The sequence below is a fragment of the Arachis ipaensis genome, chromosome B1 (assembly GCF_059453495.1).
Source record: "Arachis ipaensis isolate K30076 ecotype BB chromosome B1, ASM5945349v1, whole genome shotgun sequence".
In the NCBI taxonomy this organism is placed as follows: domain Eukaryota; kingdom Viridiplantae; phylum Streptophyta; class Magnoliopsida; order Fabales; family Fabaceae; genus Arachis; species Arachis ipaensis.
The window spans coordinates 41,584,330-41,604,168 of record NC_142436.1 but is presented as its reverse complement, the minus strand read 5'-3'; the positions used below and the strand labels follow the sequence as shown (position 1 = coordinate 41,604,168).

Below are 19,839 nucleotides of genomic sequence, written 5' to 3'. Positions count from 1 at the left end.
TTTTCATTCTTTGGGGTTTACCAAATAATGCAGTAAGGTGCCTGATCATGCAGTCTTTTCTGGACATAAATTGGGAGGATTATGGAAACTACATTAACTCGATGCCTGAAGATTTTGTTCTTGGTCCATTTATGCAAGGATTGAATGACCCAATACACCACAAAGAATTTGGTTAGTGCTTCACACTTTTAACCTTAGGATCATAGTTCTCAAAACCGAAACTGGTAATCGACTAGTTCAAAGTACTGGGACACTAGGTTAATGATTCAATGAGTTTGACCTTTCTTGATCGGATTGATTGTAAGTTCGGTCCGTAGGTCAAATCGAACTGGACAACTGATTTACCAGTTTTCTCAGTCGAACCGTCCAATTCAGTCCGGCTCTGATAACTAAGCTTTTCAAATGAATTTTCTTTTATTCAGATTTGTGTTTTGTGTTAAGCTTTCGATCTCCTGTGGCAATAATTTGATATTAGTAATTAATTTCTTGAATCTGGTTTTCTGTTAAAATGATTAGATTGAATACTTCCAAAAAAAGGGGGGTAAACAGAAAATGATTGCTTACAACTGCTTTTGATTGAATTGCATTTCAGGCATAAAAGGAGTTTACATGTCAAGGGTAATTGAAGGTGCTGCCCGGTTTATACACCATTATGTTACTTTCCTGATTCCAAGGTATGCATAGATACCAATATTGGTAAGTAGAACAGTACTTTTTCCCGTGAAATTGGGTTATATTGGTTGGGGAGTATAAAGGATGTCTTGAATAAATGCCTTATTTTTAGCAAAAACTCTTGAATAAATGCCTTCTTATTACCAAAAAGAAACATGTCCTGGATAAATTGCACAGTCATCATGAATTTGTGAACATGTGATAAAATGCTTTGGCTTTGCATTTCTTATTGTCTTAAAGTTGGCTACAGGAAACGCATTGCATTTTTGTGCAATTTAGCATCCACAGCTAAACACCATTCCTTCGGACGAGCTGGACTTATGGCGCTTGCTGAATGCATTGCATTAGCTGCTGCAGGCATTGGAACAACTGTTGAGGCCAGTACAAAATCATCTAAACACATTGTTCCGATGGATTTTGTTTCTGGAGTAGCAAATCAAACTGATAAAAAAGAATTACTGGATATTTTTAGATATGTTGTTGAGAGCAGCAAACAGCATTTCAATCCCAGTTACCGTCTTAAAGGTTCTTAATTCAATCTGCTTGGTCTAGATCTTTTGTAAAATTGATTAGATTGTTTGTAGTATTAGTCAACTTAAAGCTTGATTATGGTTACAGTTTGTAGCAAAATTTTGGAGGCAGCTGTTTTGGTGGTGTGTACATTTGATATTCCTCTTGAGATTCTTCTGCTTTTCCTTTCAGCTTTTCCAAGGGAATTTACAGATTATGGTGGTACGTGGAATCTAAGTTCTAGCTCTTTCTTATGGTCTAATTGTACTGAACTTGCATCTCTACACTATTTTTGGAAATAGGAAAGATATTGCCAAACAATATTTTCTCTTTGCACGTGCATGAAAGCCCGATGAACCAATTCATCCTGTTCATGTCTATTCATCCAAAGAAACTGGATTACATAAATATAATTGAAATCCTTTTCTTATGAAACAAGATTTCCCTGCTCTGATGTGTAGTGGGCAGCATATCACAAACAAGATCAAGCATAAATTCAATGATGAACTGGTTGTATATGCATAAAAGATGTTTTATGATTTTCCAATCACAATTTTACTAATCACCCATCACATACGAGCTGTGTCCTTGTTTCTTGGGCCTGATTAGATGAATATTTTGTGATGATCTCATCCTTCAGCTTTCTGGTGTGCATAATGATTTCATATATATTTTGGTTGACTGTTTGTTAAGGGTATTTTTATGAGTTGTGATGGAAAGAAAGGGGAATGTGTTAGAAAGGAAGGAAAGGAATGCCAATAGAATTAATTGGAAAATTATGGTAGAATATCTGCCTGTATATTAGCAGATATTTCAGCAGAATATTTGATCATTCAAATCTATAAATTCTGCGGGATTTGAATCTGTAATTATGTAATCAAATTATGTGGGATGTGCAGTTGCAATTATATATTTATGTGGGTTTTGCATCTGTAATTATGTAATTAGTATAGTAATGGTTGAGTTGTCTTCATGTGACCTCATGGTCACGGGTTCAAAGCCGTGGAAACAACCACTGATTTAATTATCAAGTTAGACTGCATACATTACACCCTCTGGGTGCAGCCCTTCCCGGACCCTGTGAGATGCTTGTGCATCGGGTTGCCCTTATTCCATGAATATATCAGGATTCTCCAATAGGAAAAGATACACCTTTATCTACAGATGTTCAAAGTTTTAATAAAGAAAGTGAAGGAAGGGCTTAGAATCTTTAAGTCTTTGTTCACGAGTTTAAAATAGACAAGTAGAGGTAAATGAAGGAATGCTTCTACAATATATCCTTTATATTGAAAAACTTGTCATAAAATTATATTTCATAACAGTTTTAGTTTTTTTTTTTATTTGATGAACTTTTTAGTTCTTAATATTATTCCATTGGAAAAATCAGTTTTTGATATATTAAAATATATGAAAAAAAAAATCAGTTTTTAATACATTGATCCTTTAGAGTGCAATTGTTTCAGCGTTTCTCTTACAAATAATCAGTTGCCATATTTGTATTTTATAAAATAATCAGAATTTAAAAAAATAGTTCTCAACTTTTTTCAAAAGCTAAACAAAGTAGCCTTTTCACACAAATTATAGACTCACTTTTCTTAAAATCAGAAACAATGGCACCCAATGTAGTGTATAATTTTAGAATAAGTTTTGGAACAAACCCAAACAGATGATGTTGGTCTCAAGTTGGGTGCTGGGCTGCACTTCCAATATCTAAGTTGGTTAAATAGATTGAAAAAAAATGTTAAAGTCATGTGTCTAATGTATCCATATTGCTTTTTTCATGTCTGAGTTGTATCCAGTGTGTCTAAATTTGAAAAAAAGAAGAAAAAACCTTTTAGTTGGACACCTATGAATGTGTTTGACTAGTATGTGAATGCCCACTTAGTGTTGGTATACCAATCTTGTTAGACATGTTGGTAGTGCGCTTCATTGGTTATGGATTATTTATTATAGTTGACTTCTCATCAACATAAACTTCCAATACTTGTATCTCTAGCAATTCCCCCAATAAAGTTGGAGCATAAAATCTGATGATACATGATTTCAGCTGGTACATTTTGATTATTCTCTTCTTTCTCCCCAGGTCAGCTAAGGGCGACTATGAAAAGATGGCTTTCAGGTTGCGGTGAAAAGGCTTGTTGTGGCAATTGCTGTAGTAATGAGATAAAGCTCTGGGAAAGTCTTTGTGACTTCCCACTGAGCTTTGTCAGTAATCATCTTTCCAGTGCCTCCCTTAATTATGATGATGAGGACTTGAATGCTTGGGAGTTTGAAGCAAATAGATGGGCAAGGGTACTTCTCCTTGCAATCAAGAAGGAACATCCATTTGAACCTATTTTAACGGTTTGTTTTCTCCTTCTTCTGTTGTAGTTTCTATAATTGCTTCCTAGTTCTAGTGAAAAAGAAAAAGTAAAAATGAAAATAGAGTCATCATCTTATCTTGATTTAAGTTTGGGAAAATTTAGAATCAGTATCAGATCTGTTTTTGCATTATCAGGGAATACTTTATTTTGTATCTTTGGTGAGTGTTGTGTATTAGAAAGAGAAAATATTGTAGAGTCAAAATGATGTTCTGTTATTCTGATTGTATTTTTAGGTGGGGTACAATAGTCAAACTACTCTTAGGCAGTTAGTATCAGTTACATCAGAGATAGAGTGCTCTGCTATATTCCAACTAAACTTGGGAATCCTCTATTTTGCGCCCTCAATTTGAGCTAGGATTACTCATTGATCCCTTTATTGGGTCTGCTATGCAAGCTTCAATTAGTTTTTCTTAACCATGTTTGCTGGTTTTGGGAGTAGGAGAGAGGCAAAACCTTTGTAGCAATGAGAAATGTGTGTTACTGCTTGAAGTATTTGGTTGGAGCACAACTCATGCACTTTCAACAATAGATTTTCAGAGAAACTAGTTTTATGGGATAGGACTAGAAGCTTGGCCTGTATTTAGTGAACGGTGAAAACATATGCTTATTGATAGCTTTCCTCTTTCTTTTGTATGTTTTTGTTTGTGTAAGAAGGAGCTTTTTTCCTCCATTCTTGTACTATTCTTCTCTTCATTTAATGTATTCTTCTTTCATAAAAAGTAAATAAATAAATAAGACAAATAAAAAAGAACTCTTAATACTGGATGCAGCATATTTTAGTTTGAGTTATATATTAGTTTTGTTAAGCCCATAATAGTTATTTTAAACTCTTGCAATTTATATTGCTGCACTGACTGGTATCCCTGCATCAATTCTCTGGTATGACTCTAATAGTGGATCCATTGCACATATTTTGCAGTTTCTTGAAAGCAGTGGTGCTGATATTTTGAATCAAGGACAGGATACCAAATATGTAAAATTCTTGATTCTTGCATTGAGTTTAGTTCTGGAGCTTCATAAAGCAAAGGAAAGAGCTGTTGAATATGGTAATAAAGCCAGAACTGATGTAGCAAATGCCTTTTCTGGAATAGTTGATGGTCTTAGTCTAATAGAAGGCGTCTCTAAGAAACTTGTTGATAAATTTCTTTATTTGTTGGTAACTTCTCATAAACCTCTTCCTTCTATGATATGCTAATTAGTTTATTGCTATGACTTATACAGTCCTTAAATGTATTGGCTTTCAGGATGATCTCGTTCAGGTTGCAAACCAGGCCAGCTCCATTTTCTGGTCTGGTGTTGTAACAGAGGACTCTACTCTGCCAGGTGCAGTGAAAGGAAAACTTGGAGGCCCTAGTCAACGAAGATTGTCAATTTCTGCCACCACTGCTGTATTGCAGGCGGTAGGTACTCTTTAAGATTTCTGTTATGACTAGCTGATTGCTTTATTCCAAAGAAGTTATTACAAGAAAATTATTTTGTGGAGGTGGTATCCTAGCTCATAAAATTTTAGATATAACCTAATGAAATACATATATATAGCTTGTTTTGATTTGCTTAACTTTTAGGTAAAAATTATACTTTATATATGAAATCTGTTCAATTTGCTTTGATTAAGGGATATCTTATTTTTGCAACTTTATCTGATTGTTGTGTTTAATCAAGCAGGTTATATCTGTGAAGGCATTATCATTAATCTTGTTGTGGTGCAAACAAATAAGAAGTGATGCTCCACTAAACTCTGCTTTTATATTTATATGGCAATTCTTCTGGAGGAGTACCAGATCTCCCTGTTCCTGCTCAGAGGTGCTTGGCATTTACATGAATTCTGTTATTAAAGCATTGCTCCTTTTTCATGATTGAAGTGCGTGATGATGTCCTTTGGTTGCTATGCATTTTAATGCAGACACAAGCTGAAATTCATCTTGCAGCATATGAAGCACTTGTTTTTGGGCTCAAAGTTCTAGCATCCCCATGCTTTCTTGGATCTATGTATCTAATTAAGGAAAATGAGAACATTCTTTCAGACACAGAAGGAAGGCCCTGGTTAGATTCTATGTGTGGAGCATTTTTTCAAAATATCAATGATCTACTTAGAACAGGAGTTTTGGCTAGAACTCGAAGAGCAGTTTTGTTGGATATAAAGGTTCTAGTGAGCTTTCACATTAGGCATTTATCTTCATTGCAATAATTGAATCTGAACTTTACAAGCTTATTTTCCTTTTTTTCTTTTTACCCTTGTCCTATCATATCACAATTATTAAGTTCGCACTAATTGTAGGATTGGATCTGAAGTGATAAACAAGTAAATGTTAACTGATCTGTTACTTATTCAGTGGGTGTGCCTAGAATCTTTGTTGTCAATCCCTTCTCAAGCTTTCCGGAATGGGTTTCATTTGGAGGAAAACCGTGCTTCCTTTTCTGAAGGGACTCTTGAATGCATTTTTAGTGATCTTGTTGAAAGGTAAGCATCAGAATGATTTCTATGCACCTGTGTGTGTGTGTAAGATTTTTGTAGGATTTGTATGGTTGCAGTTAGGGTTATCTTATTAACATTTAAACTTGGTGAAGACCCACAATTCTTTTCAACAGTATTTTTTATATTTCCAATTTTTTAGTTACAAATTACTGTTACACATTACAAAAATGGACATCTTTTAGCTTTCTCTTCTGTTATCTTATTGTGCCTTGTATCTTCTTTACAATTCTTAAGCTTACTTAATGGTGTGTTTTGCAGCCTTGAAAATGCTGGGGAAAGTTCTGTTTTACCCATGCTGAGATCACTCAGAATGTTAATAGAGTTAGTCAGCAATGTGAGGTCAAATGCTGTTGTTTCTATTTCTAATATAATTGACACAGAGGTATGTTTTTTCATATGTTCAATTTCCATGGTACTTTTGATTGAATTAATTTACTACATATGCATGGTTAATTTTCTTGTGTGAGGATGTCAAGGATATCAAGAACTGACTTTTCTTAAAGCCTAAGCAGATGCATATCTCGCATAGACTCCTCATGCAAAAGTCTTTTGGCTTGAAATTGAAGGCATGAATGATGCATGAGCATGTCACTGAAGGCATGAAGGATGCATGAGCATGACACTCATGTTGTTTATATTATATTGATGGCATATCTCCTGTTTTTATCTTAGATGGCCAATGTGTGTAGCCATGTAATCTGATGCCGTCTTAGTAAAATATTGAACATTGCTATTGAATGATAAGAACATCAGCTTGCATTGAAATATAAGTTAATTAACAATCACCATGCCAAATGTGGGATTCCTTACAATCCTTGCATATATGCTTGATTGCCCATAGGGCCTTGGGCATGATCCTACACTAACCCCCTACTAGCCTTGCATATATGTGGCTGATAAATGTGACATGTTGTGTTTCATTGCATTACTTTGAACTTGGTTTTGTTTTGATTTTTAACCAGCATGAAAGCACACAATTTCTGATTCATAAATCATAATGGCTTATTGGAGTGACACGTATTTTTATTGCGAGCTTATTTTCTCTGCATCTCACCGGCAGTGTTCACTAATCTAATGACTCTCTATCTTTTATCAGTCGATATGGAATTTGGTCCGTTCCTCTTGGATACTGCATATAAGCTGCAACAAGAGAAGAATCTCTTCCATTGCTGCTCTTTTGTCATCTGTTTTGCATCCTGTGTTTTTTAATGATGAAATAATGCACCAAATAGGCAATGCACCTGGACCCCTGAAATGGGTTTGTATTCTCTTCAAGAAGCTTTCTGATCTTCTGCTATGTTATTTCATGAAACTAGTGACTATTAGTTTTAATGCTTGGCAAACAGTTTGTTCAAAATCTTCTTGAGGAAGGAAAAAAGAGTCCTCGTACAATTCGTCTGGCTGCACTGCACTTAACAGGGTTGTGGCTCTTAAATCCTAGGATTATAAAGTTTTACCTAAAGGAGCTAAAGCTGCTGTCTCTCTATGGTTCAGGTACAAAACTTAATTATTTTGCTGTATAATTGATTTACCTGGCTATCTATCTTTTGCTTTACAATATCAATTTCAATATATCATTCTGAATTTGAAATCACCTGTCAGTTGCATTTGATGAAGATTTTGAAGCTGAACTAGCTGACAACAATGATGCAAGACTGGAAGTGTCTCTATTGGCGAGGAGCCCTGACCAAGAGCTGACTGAAGTTAGTAACTCAACAGTTGAACAAGTTGGCTTATAGTCCCCCCCACAAATATCCTTAACATGATGATATTTCTATGATAATACAAGAACATACTGATTTGCAATTTATTATAAGTGTATTATTTCTTTGAATTTCTTGAAGCTCGTAACTTTGTAGTAATTCGCCACTTCTCTTACCAGGCATTTATTAATACAGAGTTGTATGCACGAGTATCGGTTGCTGTTTTGTTTTACAAGTTGGCAGACCAGGCTAGGATGGTAGGATCACCAAGTGAAGATGCAGACTGCATTGCGGCTCTAGAATCTGGCAAATCATTTCTTCTAGAGCTTCTTGACTTTGCGGTAGTTACTTACTGTTAATTGATACTAAAGGGTTGACTGTTGTTTGTTATGTCAAGTTTGGTTCTGTCTCTCTTCCTATTCAAGGTGTTTTTACTTTTGATAATGTTCAGATGCTTTATGCTTATCCTGGAACGCTTATGTTCACTATCTATTGATGTAGGTGAATGATAAAGATCTCGCTAAGGAGTTATACAAAAAATATAGTGCTGTAAGTATCCCTTTGTTCCATTCACTTCTTTAGTTTGATTAAATGCAATTGACTAGAGTGTCCTGTCTTCTATAATTTGAGATGACCTTGAAGAAGTATTGGTGTCTTTAATCATTTTGGTGAAACCTTTAGACAGTAGAGGAACTGTAACTCTTCCTTAAATTAGTGTAATCTTTAGAGAGTTGTTGGCATATTGACATTAATCCTACAAGGATACAATTTCTTCCAGAGTTCCAGCTCTTGGTTGGTGTGTTATCCCCGCTTTAAATATTTTGATTATGGCATGATGACTGTAGTTTGTGATGCTATTGCAATTTTTCGCTAATATCAGTCTTCCCTTACTTATTTTGTCTTCAATTCTTTACATTTATGTTCAGATCCATAGACGCAAGATACGTGTTTGGCAAATAATATGTGTCTTGTCCCCATTTGTTGATGAAGATATAGTGGGGAAGGTTGTAGATTACTTGTACATATCACTCCATGTAAGTAAATTTTACATCATATCTCTCAATAGTATTTATTTCTGATATTAGTATTTAATATGCTGTTGACCTTTTTTTCCATGGAAGCATATGTTAGTGGTCTCCATATAAGCAACTAAGCAAGTGCACCCTCAATTTATTCATAGCATGCTTTTCTCGATGAACTTCTAGTTATGATTTCCTTGCATTTGATTTTAAAGACAGTCACCATATCTATCTCTGCATTTGAATTCTGTTTATTACTATATTTGCTTTTGTGTATTTAACTATTCATATCAAAGGAAAATGACTTACCAACAAAAGATATGTACTACAGCAATTGTTGAGCCTAAAATGTTTCAATTGTTATCTGTGACTACAACAGTGCCTTTCAAGCTCCAAAATCAACTTATCGCAATGGCATAAGACCAACAATTATGTCACTGAATGTTGGGCACTAAACTGCCAAAGAGAGTATAAGTTAATTTTTCAGAGATGAGAATAATGTGATTTAAGAGTGGAGATAAAAGAAAACTAGAAAAGATAAATTGTGTTATTGAAACATATGAGTATAAAAATCTATTGAGGAAAAGATGACAAAAAGTCGTTTTAAACAGTTTAGCCATGTGAGAAGACTAATAGGAGCCTAATATATGCCAATGTTTGATCCATCTGGCTAAAGTAACCTGGTGGGAGAAGGCTTTGGTGATGGTTGATTGTTAGAGTTGCCAATTGCTATAAATCTAACTATCTTTTATAATACGGCACAAACCCTGGTCGGTTATACTATTATCAACCTGTATTAATTCAACACTAGACCGAAATAACTATGTTAATTTTTTAATCGCAGAGAAATAACCTACCAGCAGTTCGTCAGTACCTAGAGACATTTGCAATCAACATTTACTTGAAGTTTCCATTTCTTGTAAGACTTTTCTTTTCCCTTTTTTTGCTTCGCCCATTGTCTCTGTTTAGACTTCACTTACAGTTCATCAAGCGGGTTTCTTATAAAATGAAACGGGATGTTATTGCACACTTTCAATTATTTTTTTTAATGTATCTTATCTTTGGGTGCGGCCCTTCCCCCAACCCTACGTTAACCCGGGATGCTTGGGCACCGGGTGGCCTTTTTTTAATGTATCTTGTCTTTACACCATATACATCCTGAATTTCCTCCTTTTGTCCGAAAGTTTGATGTTAGATTGATTTAGTTGCTTTCTTGTTCATGTTTCATATTCTTCTCAATTACGCTTTTCCTAATGTTCAACTTGTAGGTTCAAGAAAAATTGGTCCTGATATTGCGAGATTATGATATGAGACCACAGGTAAATGTAGTTTTCTATTGGATATTTTCTTAGATGACACGAATCCTTTGGTAGCAGGTTTTAATTGTCCTGAATTTGCAGTCAGTACACTACACATGTAAATTTAGTTTGCTTAAACCGACAGTAATAACTCAATTGTAGAATGCACTCCATGACTTCTCTTATGTGTTTCTATTGAATTTCAGTGGCATAATTGTGATTATGTTAAGCAAAGACAAAAAATGATTGCAATACTGTAGCTTGTTGAAGATTTATAGGGTTTAGATGGATAAGAGAGGGCAAAACATGAAAAGTCAAAAGCTAAACATTAAATACTATCCCATTGCTGTGATAAGTAATGATGTAGACATATTCTTGCAAGTACAAGCATTCCATTCCAGCTGGATACTCCAACAACATCATGTTATTATTTCTGAAAGATATAATTATCATTGATTGACAATCACATATTCTTTATCAGTTAGTCATGAAACATCTTGCTATCTATACTTGCATGTCTGTATATAGTTCAATATCTTTTTATGACTGACAGTTAATCTACTATCGTGTATATATATAATTAGTTAGGATTGTACAAATCACTTATACTGTATTCTTGTCTTTTGGGTTTAAATACAGGCACTTTCTTCATATGTATTCATAGCAGCTAATGTTATTCTCAATTCATCTAAAGATGTTCAATCTAGACATTTGGATACATTGTTTCCTCTGCTAGTTCCACTATTAACTTCTCACCACCACAGTTTACGTGGTTTTACTCAGGTTAGCATTTCGATTTCTCTCTTATGCGCGTGGGACAATGTGCCCTGTGCTCAAATTCAAACAAATGAATTGTAATATGATTGTTTTGCAGTTACTGGCATACCAAATTCTTCATAAACTTTTTCCACTGTTGGATTCTGGATCTTCTGAGATATTAGCTTTAGAGAAGAGGTGTTTGGTTGATTTGAAAACATACCTAGCAAAGAATTCTGATTGTGCCCGGTATGACTCTTATTTTTGTATCTCTTGTTATCCCATGATGTGTCATCATGAATCTTTATCTCCTATAGTGGATATGCCATGTATGCACGTATCAAACATTCTGAAACAGTGTTATTGCTTTCCATGATCTTTACGTATATATCCTGCAGTGGGCATGAGAAGTTGACTTATCTAAATTTTAATATGCCACAAAATGGAAGGAGTTTTAGGAAACACTTCAATTGATTTAGGTGCTTTATTTTTAAAGAAATTAATATAAGAAATTTTACTATGTATGATAAATAAATGACTGCATACGAGGAAAAAAGACTTCATTTGGCATTTTTGTGCTGCTTTCTTTCAGAAAATCACTGAGTAATACTCATTGGTACTTTGATGTTCTTTTATTTTTTCTTTTGCTCCTGGCGTCTCTATCTATGTGATATGATCTCAATATTTTGTAATCTATTTCTCATTGTTTTGGATGAAATTCAGCTGTGGATAGCTGTTGTACGACTTTCTAGTGAAATGGGATGCACTCATGAATTTCTAATATTTATCTTTCAGCTTACGAACATCAATGGCAGGATATCTTGATGCTTATAACCCAAATAGCTCTGCCACCCCTGCTGGGATTTTCGTCAATCGAGTTGAGGTGAGGTTATTATTTGTGTAAAAAATCATATTGATGCTATCCTTTCAGGAATTCAAATTTAAATTCCGAACCAAATATTTCTGTTTTTTCAATTTTTGATCTGATGGACACATACTAAACGTTGATCCAATGGCTACAATCCATTATGGCGTTACCACGTACTTATCTTTTGTTTCTTTAGATATGGACACAATCTTTATATCCTTATTTAGTCATATTGCTTATGTATTTTATAACATGTGATTCCTTAGCTACATTGAGACGGCATCACTTGTACTTGATTTAGGCTTCATCACTTTGTGGATGTATTGTTTATTCTCTTAGGTGTATATTGTCAGTACATGTTGATACCTGCATGCCTGAAACTCTAATTCAACATCTCTCACTTATAGGCTTGTACTTCTGCTTTTATAGATGATAGTTGTGTTGATTTTTTGTTTGTTATTTAAAGGAAGGTGATTTTGAATGTGTTCCAACCTCTCTCATGGAGCAAGTACTCAATTTTTTAAATGTAAGTAATTTACCAAAGTTCTTACTAAAAGAAGAGTCAAAATTTGTTTCATTTATGAATCCCACCCTTTTATCTCTCTTCCAACAACTTTTGCAGGATGCTAGAGAAGATTTACGGTGTTCAATGGCAAAGGATGTGGTGACCATCAGGAATGAGACTCTAAACTTCAATGGGGATAAGAATCAGTTGGAACATCTCTCTGATGCCATCAAAGGAAACCAACTTAAATATATTGCTTCAGATTTCCAGAAAAAGGTTACTGTTACCAAACATGACAAGGGGCAGATAGAAGCAGGTTTCCTTTATGGCAACGACGAAACCTATAGAAAAATGACTGGTATGTCTTTGGTTTGAGTTTGAATCATTGTCAATGCAGTGATTCACCATACCATAAATTGGAATTTAACTTCTATAAAGACAAATGGGGGTTTCAATGATCAACTCTAGACTGCATAGTTGTAGACGTCCTGAGTACTAGATACATAGCTTTTGATTGCAGACCGCTCATGGTGGAGGCCGAGAAATCCGCCATATGGGGTATGGCATTATGGGAAATGGCAGAAATGGTGGATGGACTGAAAATATATCTATATGCAAAAGTAAAATAAAATAAAATGCAGAACATGTAAGTCATAAAACACCAAAAAATATAAGACTCGTCCAAATGTCAACTATGGCATATTCAAATACTAAAACCCCAAAAGAAACACCAAAAACATTGTCTCATCATGTTTTCAAACTAACAAATGATGAGTAGTGTAAGTACCCGGTTTCTAGTAAACTGGATTTTCGGCTACTTTGCGACTTGTTTCGCAAAACCCGAGAATCACGACTCATCATGATTTAGTGAGGCGGGCCCAGATGAAAAAACGGAAATAAATCATAAATAAGGTAATGAATGAGTCAAATTTACTTTCACGAGGGTAATAAATCCCTCTGGTCAAATTTGACCATCCAAGGACCTGTTCACACTTATTCTTCACCTTGCCTCACTAAATTATCTTAGAAACATTTTAGAGCCTACAATTAGTGACAGTTTTGCGCATGCCGGGATAAAAGTCAGCGCACCAAAGACCGTAAAATCAATAATAATATAATTACCACCTTGGTAATTATCTTCTAGGAATAATCACAGCCACTTATTATTGAGTTATTCTTTTAAGAACAAATCTCAGCCGTTTATTGTCTTACCATGCGGTGAAACTTAATCCTAGACAAACCTCAGCCTAATACTCAACGTACACCTCCTAGATACCATGAATTCTCTTTCTTCTCTCTCAAGTAAACCGGTCATCTCTCCCTCTCATATGGCCGAATTCCTTCTCTCTTTTACCATATGCGAGGGAGAGAATGACCGGTTTACTTGAGAGAGAACAAAGAGAATTCCTGGTCTCTAAGAGGTGTACATTGAGTATTAGGCTGAAGTTTGTCTGGGATTAAGTTTACCGCGTGGTAAAACAATGAACGGCCGAGGTTTATTCTTAAAAGAATAACTCAATAATGAGTGGCTTAGATTATTCCTAGAAGATAATTACCAAGGTGGTAATTGTATTATTACTGATTTTACAGTCTTCGGTCGTTGACTTTTATCTTGGCGTGCGCGAAACCGTCACTAATTGCAGTCCCAGCTCTAAAATGTCTCTAGGATAATATAGTGAGGTAAGCAGACCAAAAATGAGTGTAAACAGGTCTCTGCATAGTCAAATTTGACCAAAGGGATTTATTACCCTAGTAAAAGTAAATTTGACTCATTTATTACCTTATTTATGATTTATTTTCGGTTTTTCTTTCATCTAGGCCTGCCTCACTAAATCATGATGAGTTCTGATTCTCGGGATTTGCAAAATAAGTTGAAAAGTAACTGAAAATCTAGTTTACCGGAAACCGGGCCCTTACAAGTAGTGATTAGGAGGAGTTTGTTGTTTTGAAACAAAGGATAGAAGAAGTGAGGTTCAGAACTTCTGATTAGAGAGAGAATCGAAGAGAGGAACGAACCAGAAAAAAAATAAAAACTAATGTTTTGTAAGGCTGCGTTTGGTTATAAAGATAGGACAAGACATGAAAAGGACATAGATACAAAAATTAGTATTTTTATATTTTGTTTGGTGATAAACTAAATATAAAAAAGAACAAATTTTGAAAGTCCAATTTACTATCTTTTTCCATACAAAAACTTTAGAAGGAAAAATATAATGATAAACAATATAATTATGAAAAATTGATAGGAATAATGAAAAAAATAGAAAAATAAGTTGTGTTTGTCAATGTCTCTGTGTCTTTCCTGTCAAAAAGAACATTCAAGTGTCTTTGGACATAATATCTATGTCCATGTCTCATCTGCCAAATATGATTTTGTTCCTCTGTGTCTCCGTCTCAGTATTCTGTGCTGGTAAACAAATACAGCCTAACAGAATGGGGTCTCGAAGAGAGGGGAAGGAAGAGTTGGAAAAGGAAAACCACCTGGAGTGTTGGAGGAGGGCCAACCGGCGGTGGCAGCAATGCTGTGGCAGAGATGCTGCACGGCTTCTTCCTCGAGCAGCAGATGGCTTCTTCCTCCAGCAGCAGAGAGAATGACAGAGAGGGAAGACGGGAGGAGGAACTGGAAAGCAGTGTAGAGGCAATGCTGTTGGCGCTTAGAGGGAGGGAGCTCAACAGAGAGGAAAGAGATTGTTGGGTTGGTGAGGGAAAGAGGCTGTAACTAGGGTAATGTGACCTCACTAACATTAGCTAATAGCTATTAGGAGTTTCTAGTTGTCTGAAACAACCTTCAAATGCAATAAAAAAAAAAAAAATTACACCCAGCCCCACCATTCACATTGTGGACCACGATGGCTGTCACTATGGTGACCACCACTATTTCTGCAACGCAGCCTCACCCAAATGGTGGTGGGCCCAATGTGTGCCACACCATTTTGCCATGACACTGCCATGGCCTCAATTTCTAAACACTGACCAGATAATGCGCTGAGTTCATGTTTTAGATCTAACGTAATTTAATTTGAATATCAATGTAACAGAATTGGAAAGGGATGATCTCCTTCTGGACAATTTACTGCAGTCAAGAAGATCTTCTCTCAATCGACTAACTGAAAGTCGACAACATTTTATCTTTGTAGCATCCTTGCTTGACCGCATACCCAATCTTGCTGGTCTGGCGCGGACATGCGAGGTAAGTAACTAATTTTTCTCCCGTTCTTCATAGTATCTATCCTACAATTTCATTTTCTCATTCTTTCCTTTTGTGCATTTCGGAAAAAATGGTTTGTTCTTTAAACAAGCTTTTGTTTTAAGCAGGTATTTAGAGCATCAGGGCTGGCTGTTGCTGATGCAAACATCATAAGCGACAAGCAGTTCCAGTTGATCAGGTTTCATGATAGTATAATGTTTTATTTTATTTTGTTTTTTTTTTTCTGTTTTTTGTTTTGTTTTTTTTTTCTGTTTTTTGTTTTGTTTTTACTTCTGTTTTATGCGTGTCACATACTTCACATACAAACTTGATTCGCTACTTGGGTTATTGGAGCTCAAAAATGGGATTACTGTTAAGACACCAATAATTCAAAATGATCAAATCTTTAGAGAGCATGATTTTTGATGATGTATTAGACTGCTTATATGCACCTGTGTAACAGAGCAGAAGGAGGGGTAAGAATAGTTGAAGATATAACATTTCTTATAAGCATCTTTTGTGCATATAGTGAAACAATGTAAAGTTTCCGAGGGAACAACAACCACAATTAATTTTAGCTCACGCAAACTTCTTGCACTTTAATATGCCTGTAACTATTCACTTGCATGAAATCATCATTCCAAAGATTTCCAAATGAAAGTGAGTTTTGTTGTTCCTGATATGTATTCACTAATTTGCATATACAAAAAATGGGACTTATGTACATGTAATTTGAAAAATGTGGAGTTCACTGATTTGCATAGCTAATTTGAAATGATAAAGTTGGAGGCAGGCTACTTCTCAATCTTATTTTTCAAAAAATGGGATTTATGTACATGTAATTCAAATGCATGTTGGAATTCCAAGTTATGCAGAATCCCATTAAGGTTTTCTACTTAATGTTTCATAATTGCACAAGATGCGACATCCTTAATTTGCGTATGCTTAAAATTGGCTATTCTCTTCTGGTGCTTATATATTATGTTCTTTAGTGTATTGATAATGCAAGGTATATTGCTTCGATATTTTCTTTGTTTATTAATTAGTAGTAGATTTATTTTTAAGTTGAATTTACTGTCTTTAATGGATAATGCAAAGTGGGGGAAAATTACAGCATTATCCTTAAATATATAGTATCATATAATATATTTAATTTATTTTGCAATATGATTTTGTCAATCATTCCCAAAAGTTGCTTTTTTACAGTGTGACAGCTGAAAAATGGGTTCCAATCATAGAAGTCCCAGTTGATAGCATCAAGGCTTACTTGCAGAAAAAGAAGAGGGAGGGATTTTCCATCTTGGGTTTGGAACAAACTGCAAATAGCATACCCTTGGACAAGTATTCCTTTCCAAAAAATACTGTAAGTTGTCCATTTAGTTCTGACCCTCCGCTTTAAATTTGCTGTATGATCGAGGGGATTTCAACAGGAACCACTGCAAATTCAAGTGTCCTCCTAAACCTGATTTACTTTTGATTTCTATTGTGGTTCCTTATTCCCAACTATTTTCTTATATTTCTTAGGGTGATAAACTACCATTTCTACTCATAAATGTTTAGGACACTGACAAATCTATCTTCGAAAAAACAAAACTACACATAAAAGATGGATTTCTCTTGACAAAATACCCAAACACTAAAAAACTATCAAAAAATCCCCAAATTAGCCTCTAACCTAATCCTAATTCTAATCCTACTCCACCCCCAATCTCCAATCCACCACCACCACCACCAGTTCTAACATGTTCATGTCAAAGTGAGTCAACTAAGACGATTAACTGTATTTAGGCTCTAGATTGCTGGTCAATAAGGTTAGATGCTACCATAGCAGACGAGAAGACCCTAAGCCAGATAAACCCTTTCTCTTTTTCTTTAAAGGATGGTTTAACCAGTTCATATTAACAAAGGTTTATTAGAATTGTATGATCCATTCTTAAAATGAAAATTCTTTTATATAATGTAGGGATTTGGTTTTTTCCTTTGGAGTTCTTGTTCATTAACTTTCAGAAATCCTAAAACTCACTCCTTCTCTTTGACATCATATCAACATAAGATTTGTTTACCAAACAACTTAACATTACAGAGGAGGTAGCGAATAAATCAATAATTATGAGGAAACTCCGATTCTAGTTCATCATCATAAGCCAATCAAAATGGTTGAACCCATTTATTCATCTAATGACTAAAGAAGGAGGGGGGGGGGGGGGGTTCGTGGATAGAAATAATAATTTCTCCTTTTTTAGGATAAAGTATGTTTTTTGTCGCTTGAGTTTTCGAAAAGTTTAAAATATATCCTTTAGAGTTTAGCGTTGTTAATGATTACACTAACATGACAACCTGGCAAATGGTAATCTTAGACTAACGTATCAATGACATGTTAACAGATGATTGCCACGTTATGAGGGTCAATGTCTACCAGCGGTATATTTGAAACATTAAAATGTTAGGAGTAAACAACAACAGCAGCCTTATTCTAGTAGGTGGGGTGATCAAACGACCCATTGCACCCTATTATGTATCATGTCTACAGTGAGACTGTTGACACGTAGATCTCCTTTGACCACTTCATGTATAGTCTTTTTAGGTCTTTCTCTATCATTCGCTACCTGTCCATCTTCCATCTCATCTATCTTCCTAACCGGATGTTTTGTTGATCTTCTTCTCACGTGTCTAAACCACCTGAGACGAAATATTAAAATGATAAGAGCAAATTAAAACCAAATGTTTGAAATAAATGGAAACCAAATAAAAATGTTGAGGAAAAAAAACGTTTATTATTCAATAAAAGTTTTTTGTAAATAAAAATATATTAAAACTACTCTTATAATGTATCATTTTATTGGGATTCACTTTAACATAGTAACATTTTTATTAAAAATAAATATAAATTATGACAAACATCACATATTTTTCACATTATATAAATATATCTGCATTCCTTAAAAGTATTTTTTTTATAATTTACTAATAAGAGTCTATAATTATTAATTATTTACCTTAATTTCATATTTGTTTTTAATAGATATGTATGTTGCTGTATTATGAGTTTTTGTTAAAAAGGATGTTTTTGAAAAGTGATCTTAATATGATTTTTTATAAAAATATTTACTGTATTTTATATATGTTTTCTCGTTTTCTACTGTTATTTATGGTTTTAATTTTATTCGTAAATTTTCAATATGTTTCAATATACTCTTAGACATTGACATTTATGACGTGACAATTGTATACTGCAGTGTCACTTGCGCGACAGCTTAGAATTGCAATGTCAGCTTTGAATTGCTATATTATCATATTCTATAATGGTGTAACTCTCAAGGGTATAATTGACACATATTTGAAACATTATAGACAAAACTAAGACAAATAAAATGTCAGAGATATTTTTAAAACTTTAAAAACTTTAGAGATAAAAAATATATTTTATCCGATTTCTCTACTATTGATAAGGCACTTCTATACAATGTCAAGATTTGTGAGTAGACGTCTCAAAGAAAATGATAATAATGAACAAAAATGCTATGTTCATACAAAAAATTAGTTATCATGGATTTGTGTATAGATTTGTATATAAATAATGTGTTGTTTAACTCATTTTCAATGTATATTTTGTATTCCAACATGTATTTTATAAGGGCGGATGATTTGGGTGACTAATTTTGATATACACATAACATGGTTGATTAATGAACGGCCTCCTAGAATGATACCTTGTGGGAATACATTCTTCAATCCGTCTGTTACATGTATAGACAGGTTTCACTACTTTTGAAATGTACGTATACAACTTAGAAATGATGGAAAGAAACAAATAGGAATAAAATGTTGTACTCTAGCTTTTTCGTATTTTTATAAGTCCGTGTTTATAGATTCAGGTTATTAGCAGGAAGAAACTTTCTTTTTATCTTTTTATCTTTTTCTTTTTTTGTTGTTTTCCATTGAATAAGGTGTGGATCCATTCTCTTAAGTGGTGTCCACATCCAATCTAATATATTCGTATTTGAGATGTGAGTCAGTGTGATATCCCACACTTAACATATACACATCATAGTTCATTTAGTTTCCTATTTGGTGCCACGATTTTCTTACCTTGCTGCTTTGCTATGTGGTTGTATACTTAGGTCCTGGTTCTTGGCAGAGAGAAAGAAGGTATACCTGTGGATATAATTCATATATTGGATGCTTGCGTTGAAATTCCCCAATTTGGAGTTATTAGATCTCTCAATGTTCATGTCAGTGGCGCTATTGCACTCTGGGAGTATACTCGACAACAGAGGTCTCAATAGCCCATGCTTTGTGAGCATAATTTTGTAAGAATTATATTTTATAATGTAACTGTAATATAATTGTTGTGTTATTAGATAAGCGTTATGGGATTGGTCCCATTGAATTCGTTTGACAATGTCATGCTTATCATAATTTTGTGGCTTACATTGACCTATGAATATATAAAAAAAGGTGAATATGACAGATATTGTGAAA

General features: G+C 34.4%; 1 protein-coding gene across 2 annotated transcripts in view; it reads left to right on the top strand.

Moving 5' to 3' along the window:
• The window catches only part of LOC107629151 (tRNA/rRNA methyltransferase (SpoU) family protein), a 23,252-nt gene extending 3,413 nt beyond the window's left edge, over nucleotides 1-19,839 (top strand). Inside the window, exons 8-35 of one of the 2 annotated variants that reach the window (XM_016331861.3) lie at nucleotides 34-171; nucleotides 593-674; nucleotides 923-1,197; nucleotides 1,291-1,404; nucleotides 3,266-3,525; nucleotides 4,465-4,701; nucleotides 4,790-4,945; nucleotides 5,211-5,348; nucleotides 5,449-5,688; nucleotides 5,879-6,006; nucleotides 6,280-6,403; nucleotides 7,118-7,279; nucleotides 7,368-7,515; nucleotides 7,624-7,724; nucleotides 7,904-8,065; nucleotides 8,226-8,273; nucleotides 8,651-8,758; nucleotides 9,588-9,662; nucleotides 10,012-10,062; nucleotides 10,681-10,824; nucleotides 10,916-11,046; nucleotides 11,593-11,680; nucleotides 12,132-12,191; nucleotides 12,288-12,528; nucleotides 15,209-15,360; nucleotides 15,486-15,556; nucleotides 16,564-16,720; nucleotides 19,479-19,839. In XM_016331861.3, coding sequence (XP_016187347.1) covers nucleotides 34-171; nucleotides 593-674; nucleotides 923-1,197; nucleotides 1,291-1,404; nucleotides 3,266-3,525; nucleotides 4,465-4,701; nucleotides 4,790-4,945; nucleotides 5,211-5,348; nucleotides 5,449-5,688; nucleotides 5,879-6,006; nucleotides 6,280-6,403; nucleotides 7,118-7,279; nucleotides 7,368-7,515; nucleotides 7,624-7,724; nucleotides 7,904-8,065; nucleotides 8,226-8,273; nucleotides 8,651-8,758; nucleotides 9,588-9,662; nucleotides 10,012-10,062; nucleotides 10,681-10,824; nucleotides 10,916-11,046; nucleotides 11,593-11,680; nucleotides 12,132-12,191; nucleotides 12,288-12,528; nucleotides 15,209-15,360; nucleotides 15,486-15,556; nucleotides 16,564-16,720; nucleotides 19,479-19,643 — 3,956 coding nt within the window. In that variant the 3' untranslated portion in view covers nucleotides 19,644-19,839. Of the gene's footprint in view, nucleotides 1-33; nucleotides 172-592; nucleotides 675-922; nucleotides 1,198-1,290; nucleotides 1,405-3,265; nucleotides 3,526-4,464; nucleotides 4,702-4,789; nucleotides 4,946-5,210; nucleotides 5,349-5,448; nucleotides 5,689-5,878; nucleotides 6,007-6,279; nucleotides 6,404-7,117; nucleotides 7,280-7,367; nucleotides 7,516-7,623; nucleotides 7,749-7,903; nucleotides 8,066-8,225; nucleotides 8,274-8,650; nucleotides 8,759-9,587; nucleotides 9,663-10,011; nucleotides 10,063-10,680; nucleotides 10,825-10,915; nucleotides 11,047-11,592; nucleotides 11,681-12,131; nucleotides 12,192-12,287; nucleotides 12,529-15,208; nucleotides 15,361-15,485; nucleotides 15,557-16,563; nucleotides 16,721-19,478 lie in introns of both variants that reach the window. The other variant, XM_088501366.1, reaches the window with a different exon arrangement.